The 12,193-nt window shown below is 39.3% G+C and overlaps 1 protein-coding gene across 5 annotated transcripts in view; it reads right to left on the bottom strand.

Moving 5' to 3' along the window:
- The window catches only part of LOC122550867 (CRACD-like protein), a 203,279-nt gene that overhangs the window by 49,476 nt on the left and 141,610 nt on the right, over positions 1-12,193 (bottom strand). For all 5 annotated transcript variants that reach the window (XM_043692229.2, XM_043692230.2, XM_043692228.2 and 2 more), the window contains exons 3-4: positions 8,876-9,041; positions 3,177-3,315 (exon numbers count right to left, since the gene is read on the bottom strand). In XM_043692229.2, the coding sequence (XP_043548164.2) occupies positions 3,177-3,315; positions 8,876-9,041 (305 nt within the window). The remainder of the gene's footprint in view (positions 1-3,176; positions 3,316-8,875; positions 9,042-12,193) is intronic.

Genomic DNA, 12,193 nt, shown 5'->3' with positions numbered 1-12,193 from the left:
AACTGAACTTGCCACCGAAAGTTGTCTCATCATTTGAAGTTTAAGTATAGTTCAAATGATATATTAATTATTAAGTATTGCCAACCTAAAATTATGACATTCAAGCAGTCTCATTGCTTCAGGGACTTTAAAAGTGAAAATGAGAACAATGTCTTTTGTTTTACTATTCTGTCGTTTTTTTCTCTCTCTCTGAATCCAGTCTTGCTTTGCTGCACTTCATGCCATTTTTTTGTATCTAATTTGAAATTGAATTGATTCAATTTACATTTGCTTTCTTGTAGCTGTTCATAATGACCTGGCTCATGAGCAAGCCACAACATAGCATCTGCAAATCCTTTATGCAGTGAGGGATTGCTGCCTGTGATATCTCACAAGGTTTTCCAGATAATGCATGGAAGGACCTTTAGGCAAAATCAAACCAAAGTCACATAACCTTCAACACCACAAGTACAAGAGTCTACCAACACAACTGGAGGCAAACCTCTCAGCCAACATGTTATATAGTGAGGTGCCCGTCTCCTGACAGACAGAGGCTGTCTTTGCAGGATCTTGTGCCCCGGCATTTGGAGATATATTAAACCTTTGTCCAACTGCTGTTGTCTCTCCTCTTTGCATGCTGTTACTCAATAGCAGCAGCTTTTACAAGTGCCAGGATCACAGGGCATGCCTGCCCTTGGCCAGATTTCATCCTCTTCTTCCTCCACCTTCTCACCCTTTCACTGCTTGTTCAGTTTTCTCTTGTATACATTACTCCCACGAGGAGAGTCACTCAGTAAGCAACTCCGAACCCAAAATACAGAATGAGTAATGTAAAACACCAGTCGACTGGTTTGTTAATAAATTAAATTGTCATCCATTTAAGACAGAGATGAAAAGGAATTTCTTCTCTCAGAGGGTAATGAAGTTATAAAATTGTTTACCACAGAAGGTTGTTGAGGTTTGATCATTATGTTTACTCAAATCAGAGATGCATATGTTTAATCAGTAATGGAGTCAAGGGTTATGAGGAAAAGGCAGGAAAGTGGAGTTGAAAATTATCAGCTCAGCCATGATCTTATTGAATGGTGCAGCAGACTCGATAGGCTGAATGGCCTACTTCTGTGTCTCTGTTTTATGGTCTTTAATGAGATTTAATGGTCAGAATGCTGCCGATGTCAACACCTTCTTGAATTTCATATTATCAGAGACAGTCATGGTAATCTCAGGTTAGTGACCAGACATGATCGCACCTGAATTTATTTTACACAAGCACAGGGAGGGCAGAAATCCCGATTTCCAACTGCAATATTCACCTGTATTGCACCTACAGTGCAATTATTAATGACTCCTCTAGTCAGTGCTGTTTCTTTAACCCAATGTGTGATTTATAAACTGTGTTACATGAGACAGAGTGGAAGGGAAATGATCATGTGAGCTACTGTTATGGCTTTTTTTTAGGTTACAAGCTAATTCACTTGCAATGTTTTATAAACATGTGAATTAATAGGTTTCTTCACTTGTCAAACAAGTAGGCTTTTTTTTATACAAGTCCCTTTGTACCTCAAGTAATCTTTGGATATGAATTCCAAATAATCTTACGTCAGCCTCTCACCTATTTTCCCCGTAGGAGAGTGGGAGAGTGAGCTCCTATCTTTGTCAATAAGCATTATCCCAAGAGAATCGTCAGGAGGCAAGTGGTTTGTAAGTAAACATACTGGAAAATAATGCCAAATGAAAATTGTCAATAAGGGCCACCGTAAATAATGCATTTGTGGTAATGCCCCTGTTTTTGTCAAATAGGGTAAGAGATAGTTCTTTATTTTTCAAGCCTGGATATTGGCAAGACTTGTATGGTTTATTTGTTTAGAAGCTCAACATAATGCAGTAACAGAAGGATGACATTACTGGGAAGTAGATCTGCTATAAGGATTAATATTGACATAGTAACCATGGCACATATAACTAATGTGAGTAAACTGCCTTCTGGCCAGAGTCAAACTCCTTTGTTGGACGCCTAGTTGTCCTCAGCTTGAGTTACAGTTCAATCAGCATTCAGAAATACTGATTGTGATAAATGGGAAAATAATATGATAGGGTTATCAAAAGTGCTCAGTGTTAGATTATACCCACACAATGGTAATTTTATAACCATCACATAAGCAGTGGTAGTATTGTTTGAATTGAGCTAAAAAGGTACTGTTGCAGTATAGCTTTCGTTCAAATTAGACTATCAACACATGCCCACTTCTAACAGTGACTCTCGATGGAAAGGACATGTGGGAGTACATGAGGCAAGGACAGAAATAAACTCATCTGAAATGTTCCATGGACTAAAGAAGACAGCTCACTGTTTGGACTCATAATGGAGTCGGGCCATATAGGTCTGGCCCACGGTGCCATGACCTCCACCATGGGTGGGCAAGGAAGCAGGCTCCCAATCCACTCCAGTCAGAACAGGGATAGATCCATGGAATCACAAAACCCCTACAGACCATCAAGTTCACAACAGCCCTCGAAACAGCATCTCACCCAGCCTCACCCACCATCCCTCCTTACCATATCCCTGTAACCCTGTATTTCCCATGACTAATCCACCTGGACACATCCCTGGATACAATGGGCAATTTAGCATGTCCTGACCTGCACATCTTTGGATTGTGGGAGGAAACCCATACAGACATGGAGAGAATGTGCAAACTCCACACAGACAGTCGCCCATGGCTGGAATCGAACCCAGGTCCTTAGCCCTGTGAGGCAGCAGTGCTAACCACCGAGCCGCTGTTGGCACCATCTGATCCACACTGGCATTCAGTGAATTGAACAAATTGCACTTGCACTACCCTGCAGCCCCAGCCAAAGAGTTTAGATTGCTGAGGTTTCAGACACTTTTACATGCAGATTGCAGTCTGGAAATATGGGTAGTGATGGTTCCACACCTGAACAGGTTGATTAGAAACTGACCTCCAATTTCATTCCACACATGGCTGACCAGGAATCTTTCCCATTCCTACCACCTACCATTGTATATGTTGGGAAGGATTTATAAGTTAATAGGCAACCTGTTTTGACTGCATCATAAGCCACTCTCTATGGTTATAAACCTTGTTATGATCGCCCAGACAAACTTACATATAAAAAAAATTAAATTATGTTTATGATGTTACAGCATGTGTTCATAGATATTACTTGATCATTACCTGTAAAGCTTTGATAGGTCCAGAGACACTCTCCTGGGAAAACACTCGAACAGGCTTAACAGGTTGTTGCACAGATGTGTCTGGGATGAAGATACTGTCATGTGACAGGGCTCTGGTTCCCATGATAATTTTGTAAGCACTACAAGAGGAAACAAACAAGACGACTGTACCATATGCTGTAGCTACACAAAGCGTCAACAACGTCGTGTTGAGATAATTTGTTCCATTAACAACATTGTTAATGGTCAACAGAGGCTGTACTGTATCATGGGAATTCAACATTAGAATTTAGGACAATGCTGACCACTAAACATTAACATATAAGCAAAACTCCAACTTGAATTCCCTTTTCTAATGATATTTTGAACACACTTGAAGACTAGGTACTTTAAACCCAGAGATTATGCTATTTTATGCACTAGAAATCAAAATGTTGTAAGAAACATATCAAACCTATACAGAAGATGTTATTAGCAGTGACTACAAAAACAGCAATATCCAAAAAAATCATAACTCCTCCAAAATTAAGACAAAATATGGTGCTGTTTTTGTTTGTTCTTAATTGCTCCCATGATAATCTATTCAGACTCTGACAAGACCCAATAGCGACGTGATGATCTCCAAGAATGAACCTTCCAAAACACTGCCCTGCGGTGTCATAGGGTACATTCCAGGTGTTTTAACCATTCTCAGGAGGAAGCTTTGCAACTCTGGGAGACTGAAAGACAACAGATTAAAAACGTTTTCCACCCGCTAAAACACCAAGAAGGTTTCTGGGGAAGAGTGGGTGGGGCACATGCAAGAAAACAGCGGGTCACAGAACCATAGCTGTTTCCCGCATTAACAGCTTTTTCACAATATATACGAACCATTCTCAGAAAGAGAGCTGGAGACTTTGTGCACTGAGCTACTCCACATTCATCACAATTACTTTGTTAGTATTATGGCAGAATTCCATATTTTTTAAGGAGTCCTATTCTGCACAAATTAAATTCATTTATCGAAAAATAAATTTCACCTCATTAGAAAAATTAAATCAAATTACAAATTGCCCAAGTGTATAAATTTTGGTACATGCTCATCAAATAACCATTGACTGGCCTCTTGCATAACCAAGAAGGCGGTTGAATGAAACCAAATGAAAATAGGGATGATTAGGCTTTTCTATAATTTAAGCCAGCAGTCTAAGCAGATTAAAGTAGAATAGTTGGGTATAATTATTGGTAAGTACCATAATTGTAAAAATGCAAATTCACAACCTAATTCCAATTAGATGGATAACGAAAGACGGACTGCTGTATCCAATAATTCACTGTTTTGTATGCAGCAGGATCGTGCTAGTCATAATAGAGAAGATAAAAACACATTGGATCCAGGATAACTTGGCAAATCGGATTCAAAATTGGCTTAGTGGCAGGCGACACAAGGTGGTGGTTGGAGGTTGTTTGTGCTACTGGAGGCTGGTGTCCAATGGTATACCACAGGGGTCGGTGCTGGATCCTTTCTTGCTCATGATAAATATAAATCTCATAAAAGAAAATATTGCAGGTGGATGATAAGTAAGCTTATGGACATGAAAATTGGCCAGGCGGTTGACAGTGATGAAGAATGCCTAAGGTTACAGGAGGATATAAACTGATTGGTCAAATGGGCAGATCAATGGCAGATCACATTTAACCAGATCAATGTGAGGCAATGACTTGGGAAGAAGTAACAAGTCAGGGGAGTACTCAATAAATGGCAGAACACTAGAATGCTCTGAGGAGCAGAGGGAACCTTTGGATTCTTGTCCACAGATCCCTGAAGGTGACAGAACAGGTTAATAGGATAATTAAGAAGGACATGGGACACTTGCTCTTAAAGGAACATAAGAGGAATAGGCCATTCAGCCTCTCGAGCCTGTTTTACCATTCAATGAGACCATGGCTAAGCTGTGGTTTTACACCCCTTATGCCAGCCTTTGGCCCGTATCACTTAATGCCTTTGTAGAACAAATATTTATCAAATTTAAAATTAACAACTAATCCAGCATCCTTTGCCATTTGTGGAAGAGAGTTCTAAGCATCTCCCACCCTTTGTGTGTAGAAGATCCTCACATCTCTCCTGAGCAGTCTGACCCTAATTCTCAGACTATGCCCCTTAGTTCTAGAATCCCCAATCAGTGGAAATGGTTTTCTGCCCTGCCTTTTCCTGTTAATATCTTGAAGACTTTGATCAGATCACCCCTTAACCTTCCAAATTATACAGAAAACTGGCAATTTTTGTGCAATCCCACCTCATAATTTTATCAGTTAAATTATAAGAGCAGGGAGATTATATTGGAGTTGTACAAAACTTTGGTTATGCCACAACTAGAATACTATGTGCAGTTCTGGTCACCGCACTACAGGAAGGATATAATTGTACATAAGGGATGCAGAGAAGATTCCTCACCAGAATTACTGGGATGGGGCAGTTTAATTATGAAGAAAGGCTGGCTTGCTGTGTTCTTCCAGCCTTCTGCTTGTCTATGAAGAGAGACTGAATAGGCTGGGTTGTTTTCTTTATAGTAGAGAAGGCTGAAAGGCAATCTGATTGAGGTTTATAAGATAATGAGGGGCATGGACAGAGTGGACAGAGAGCAGCTATTCCCATCATTGAAGGGTTAATAACAAGGCCACATAATTTTAAGTTGGAAGGTTCAGAGGGGACTTAAGGAAACAATTTTCATCCAGAGGCTGGTGGGGATCTGGAATGCACTGCCTGGGAGGTTGGTTGAGGTAGAAAACCTCACAACCTCTAAACAGAACTTGGATGAGCAATTAAAACATCATAACATCTGTAGATTTATAGTAGCTTTGTTGGTGTAGATCTGATGGACCAAATGGCCACTTTTATACTGTTTGATTCAATGATTCTATGATAACAGCACAAGACAGTTGCTATGATGTAAAGATTTTTTAAGTGTTTCCATGAAAAGGTTTTTTTCTTATTTTGAATTATGAAGGAAGTGCGGGCACTACACTGAAAATATAAACTGGACAATAACATTTAAAATTCAAGTCAAATTTCTAAACGCAGATTGAGGAGGAAGTAAATTTATTTAGAGAAAATATTTGATTTTCTTTTTCCCCAAATGCAATGAGCTTGACAACCTGTGGCCCAAGTCCACCTAACTCTTTCTCTTCCCTTCAAAGAATAGGTCACGTTAAGGCCTCAGATTAAAAGCACTCTGCAAACTTTCAGCAAGTGTGTTCATGTCGTATCCACTCTGAAAGGAAAAGCATGGCAAATCCAAACCTCCAAACTGACAGCCAAAATCACATATTGAGCTACAACAGTATGGGTTTGGTTATTCAATCTGCACTGCCTGCTCCCCCACTGAGTGTACTGCACTTATTGTTGTACTCTACAGATAGCTAAACCTCTCGGGATAAAAGTGTAATCTGGGCTGCTGTGTTCTGCTGGGGTCTTGGCCAGCCTTTCATCACCATTCCTTTTGCAGGCTGGGATAATTTGCAATGGCTGCTTTACCCAGACTGGAGGGAGACAGCTACAGGCAAGTCTGTTCCTGGAGTTTTCACTCCTGTCAGTTTCAGGGTAAGAAATAACTCTGTTGTTCTCCCTTTATATAACTAAATGCAAGTTGGTTTCTAAAGCCTGACTCAATTTTATTTCTTCCTTTACAATTCTGGAGTGCCTCCAGATCAGCCCTTAGCAAGATACTGCCATTGATTGTTACATGATTTCCAATAGGAGCTAGCTCTTGTTAAAAATCCCATGGAATGAAAATTTATTTTCTTCTGTCATTTATTTGAGAAAAAGTGAATAAGAAAAACCAATAGAATACAACTTTAACACCACTGTGCATTCTGTTCTCCATTCAAATGTGCAAAAAAATGACGACTTTCATTTATATAGAGCCTTTTGTGTCAGCAAGCACTTTACAGCCAATGAAAACGCTTAAAGTGTAAAGTTTGCAGCACCTTTTATGACCACTGGATAGCACAATATGGTCTAAAAGCATTGGTATTCTTGTGAAGTGTAAGAATTGGTCTGGACACCAGGGATGATTCCCCTGAACTTCTTCAAAGTAGTGCCACTGGATCACTTACATCCATTGGACAAGCAGCTCAAGCCTCATTTTAATGTCTCAGCTGAAAAGCAGCACCTCAGGCAGTACAGTAGCCCTTCAGTGTTACACTGGACACATCGAACTTGCGTTTTGCACACAAACCTTAGAAATTTCTGACACAGATGAGGGAGTTACCAAGAGCAGACATTACTTTAAAGAACAACAGGAAGTCTAGGTCAATATTCAACCCTCAACTAAAAGCAGCTAATCTGGTCATGATCACTTTGCTGTGCATGTTTGAAAACTGGCTGGATTATGAATTACTGTATATTACAACCCTGATTACACTTGAAACGCTTTCATTGGCTGTAAAGCACTTGGTGGCAGAAAAAGCTCTATATAAATGAAAATCATTATTTCTTTGCACATATTAATGTAGAACAGAGTGTTATTCTATTGATCTTTCTTGTTCACTTCTTTTCAAGTAAATGACAGAAGAAAATAAATTAAATTGTCAGAGGCAGTGCTAAAAGAGAAATGGAAATATCCTATCCTTAATTCACAATCATTGTCTGTAAATGATTACTTCAATTATTTTAGCATTAAATTCTAATCTTGTCATATTATTTGAATTACTTAATTAAAATGATCAAATTCCCACTTTTTTATACTGCAAAGAATAATTTTGAACTAAAGGAAGCAGACTGAAAGTGAAACAAGTACTGAAGATACAGCCCATTTTGTTGCCCGTGTTCTTAGCTCAGCATCAGCCCTTTCAGAGAGACTTGACTCTCAGACAATTTGCTTTAGAAGCTTGGTGGAGTTAATCTACATTCATTAATGCAGCTCTCTGTTGTTAGTCTTAGATAAATCCTTTTAAACTGACAGAAAAAGACCTGGCATTGCAAAACAGAAATTAATACAAGTCCCTCCAATGACTTGAAATTAATTAATATTTTACACTTATTATTTCCATTTGAACATGATTCCTGAGACTCATCTAAATTTCACTGTTTTTACTGGTCTTGTTCACTAGAAGAAGAAAGCAATCCCATCAATTTGCAAGGACAGTCCTTACTATCACATCATCCATAATATGCAAGTCAAGGCATGATCATTAACAGGGTACTTCTTAATGCAATTTCTGTGTGAGGATGGTGAACTATTTATCAAGCATTGTCATTTGAGGCATACATTAGAGGAATCACATTGATTCACAGACAATTATACAATAAAAGGTGCAGCAATTGACAGCTAAATAATCAGCCTTGTTGAACCTTTCCAGAAAAGATCATACTTTATATCAAAATATGCAAATCATTTTCATATTCCAAAGTAATTAGGATGGGTGTTTTATGAACCAGTGATGATAAATACTGCTAACTGAAGAGCTCGAAGACAGACATTACAACAAATATCTTGCCTCAGAATTCACGTAAAGCCCGCCAAGTTAGTTACTAGATTTCATAGGCACTGTAACAATGGCTTTAGGATATCAGTTTCCCTTACTTTCAAATAAATTATTAAAACATTGTCAACATGTGTAAATCAACAGCATGAAATATGAAAGTGATTTACTCTTGGTAAAATTGATAAGCAACAGTAATTAAGATTTGCGACAATTCATTTCTGTTAAATGTCCTACCCCTGATCGTTCTCCCCAAGCTCTGGGATGACAGACTCTGGAATTGTGACATCACCTGCCGACTGGCTCATCTTCATATTTGGCTTCTCTGCATTGACAACAAATTCCTTTCTCTTCTTTTTAACAAAAAGCTTCTTGAAAGATTTGAATTTTGACTTCTTTTTCCCTATAAATGTACAAAGCAATGTCACAAATGATGAATCTACAAAGACAACCGAAAATGTCAAAAAACATATCCACAGCTGGTCAGTCAGTACCTGAAAGAGAAAGACAAATTAACATTTTGGGTTTGGCTATTTTATTAGGCCCAGAACTTGATTTTTCTGAAGTCAATAAACATAGAAAACATGATGCAGTAGGATGAATGCCTTCCTTCTTAGTCAAAATGTCTCTTTGGCTAAATACATTTAACTATGTCCAAAAAAATTATTTCAATGTTTTAAGCTGCATTTATCCTGGTTAAATGATTAAAACTTTGAAATGAGCAAATAATCTACTGCTCATTGCTTCGAACTTAAAAGGTGACACTGAAGGAGATTGGTATAACTTAAACATGGGCAGAAACAGAGTTTAATTTATTCGGTTGCATAACCAGTTTGCTATTTTCATTTTTTTTCATTTGAAATTTTTTCCGTAGCTCATGTGATGTATAAATAGGACAGAGCCCAGTCCCTACTCCCCTGGACAATATATACTGTTATAATGGACTTGTAAAGTGTTTGTGTAACTCTTATCGTAATTGTGACATTAACGTCCAAGTACAAAGCTATAGGTGCTTTTTCGTTCCACACTGCACCAGTAAGAGAACAGCTTCCAATGGAGGATAATCTTGCAGTGGGTTGCTGTAGGCAAAACATTGCCCATAGCCCAGCATCACCTCTTATCTGCAAACCACTGTTTGATTTATATATTTCAATGACTGATTATGATACATGTCTTTTCAGTCAGACATTGTGATTCATGCTCAGCATACAGAGTGAAGCAGTCTATTTATATCTAGTACAACACAAAGATGTTGTCTCACAATATTTTGTTATCTCCAAACAATGGCTGGTCTAATGTTAAGGCTCCCAGGAACTTGTGTCATGTTGTTTTTAATCTTCTGGACTTTAACAAGGAAACTCAAAGGCAAGAAAAGTGAATGTACATACAACATTTGAATTAGGAGTGAGACCAGGCTAATCTGCCTCTTGAAGCCACTTCACCAATTGATTAGATCATGGATGACTTGACTGTTGCCTCAAATCTCTTCCCCGTGATAACCTGTGTCTTGCTTGGTAGCCCTGATTCTATCTAAATCTGCTTTTAAAATATTCAATGAGTGGGGAGGCACGGTGACTCGGTGGTTAGCACTGCTGACTTCCAGCAGCCAGGTCGCAGGTTCGATTCCAGCCTCGGGTGATTGTCTGTGTGGTGTTTGCACGTTCTCCCTGTGTCTGTGTGGATTTCCTCCCTCAGTCCAAAGGCCTGCAGGTCACAGGAATTGGCCCACAGTGTTAGGTGCGTTAGTCAGTAATGTGTCTGGGTTGGTTACTCTTTGGAGGATCGGTGTGGACTTGTTGGGCCGAAGGGCCTGTTTCCACACTGTAGGGAATCTAATCTTGGTGGGACAGTGGTTAGCACTGCTGCCTCACAGCGCCAGAGACCCAGGTTCAATTCCTGCCTCGGGCAACTGTCTGTGTGGAGTTTGCGCATTCTCCCTCTGTCTGTGTGGGTTTCCTCCCATAGTCCAAAGATGTGCAGGTTGACCATGCTAAATTGCCTGTATTGTTAGGTGAAGGGGTAAATGTAGGGGAATGGGTCTGGGTCTGGGTGGGGTTGCTCTTCGGAGGGTCAGTGTGGATTTGTTGGGCCGAAGGGCCTGTTTCCACACTTTAAGTCATCTAATCAATCACACTTCATTCTGCTCTTTGGCAAAGGAAATTCCATGGATTCAAGACCTTCAGAGAAAAAAATATTTTGTTTTAAATTCAAAACACACTTTATTCATAAAAATACCCATATATAGTCACTGAAGCAGTTTGGTCTTTTTTAAATTCATTCTTGGAAGTTGCTGGCTGGCCAGCATTTATTATCCGTCCCTAGTTGCCTCTCTTTGAAACAAATGGCTTGCTAGGCCATTTCTCAGGTCAGGTGAGAGTCAACCACATTGCTGTGGATCTGGAGTCACATGTAGGCTGGACCAGGTGAGGATGGCAGACTTCTTTCCCTGAAGGACATTAGTGAACCAGACAGGTTTTTCCAAACAATTGCCATCAATAGATTCGTAATTCCAGATTATTAGTGAATTCAAATTCCACCATCTACCATGGTGGGATTTGAACCGAGGTCCCCAAAACATTCTAAGCTTCTGCAGTAATAGTCTAGCGATAGCACCACGAGGCATTTGCCTCCCAGAGCATATGAAGGGAAAAAGTTTGAAGTTTGACTCTATCCAACAAACAAACCAAAGGCATTTCTTACTTTGAGAAAAGTCGTGAATGTGGTGCTGGAAAAGCACAGCCAGTCAAGCAGCATCCGAAGAGCAGGAGATGCCCAAAACATCGATTCTCCAGCTCCTCGGATGCATTTCTTACTTGCGCAATATTATTTTTACACATATTTGAGGCACCAGGAGGATCTGTTAACTGACTGGATCGCAACTAAACAAAAATTCCCTTCATCTATATCTTAAAATGGAAGACTCCTTATTTGTAAACTGCTTGTCCTAGTTCTCATCTATACTCCAAGGAAAAATATCTTTTCGATATCTACCCTGTCAATACACTGCATTATAATACCCCCAGGTTATGGTAAGATAAAGCCATCCAGATGAACTGCAAAGCTCTTTTTAATCATCTGCATTTTTATGCAACCAAGTCACAACTGTCCCATTTCTCGATGATGTTTAAAAAGTTAAACATCCAGAAGTGATGGGACTTCTAGCTTGTCCAAGCCAGTGTCTGTCCCATTGCTCTATCAGTTGGAGCAGTGCCAAAACAACCTCAAGACTTTCTGAGAAAGGAGACATTCATCTTGTAGTTATCTACTTCCTAAAATCAGCAAAGAGAACTAATATTGAGAACAATCCCAAATCCATTTAAATAAAGAAGACTGTCAATGTTTTTAACATGTTGCACCTTTTAACCAAATGAAAGTTGCCAAGGCAATTTGTAGGTGAATCTAAATTGTATTTTTGACCAATGTAAAATGCCTGATTATTGATTAAGATTATTGATTTGAATTACTTATTCATGGTAACAGTATAAGTAGAGTTTCAAAAACTGAAACTGCTGGAAGAGTTCAGCAGGTCTGGCAGCATCTATGGGGAAAAACCAG

The sequence above is a fragment of the Chiloscyllium plagiosum genome, unplaced genomic scaffold, assembly GCF_037043375.1.
Source record: "Chiloscyllium plagiosum isolate Xiang-an unplaced genomic scaffold, Cpla_swu_hap1 HiC_scaffold_6, whole genome shotgun sequence".
In the NCBI taxonomy this organism is placed as follows: domain Eukaryota; kingdom Metazoa; phylum Chordata; class Chondrichthyes; order Orectolobiformes; family Hemiscylliidae; genus Chiloscyllium; species Chiloscyllium plagiosum.
The sequence above is the reverse complement of the archived record's forward strand: the minus strand, read 5'-3'. Positions and strand labels throughout refer to the sequence as shown.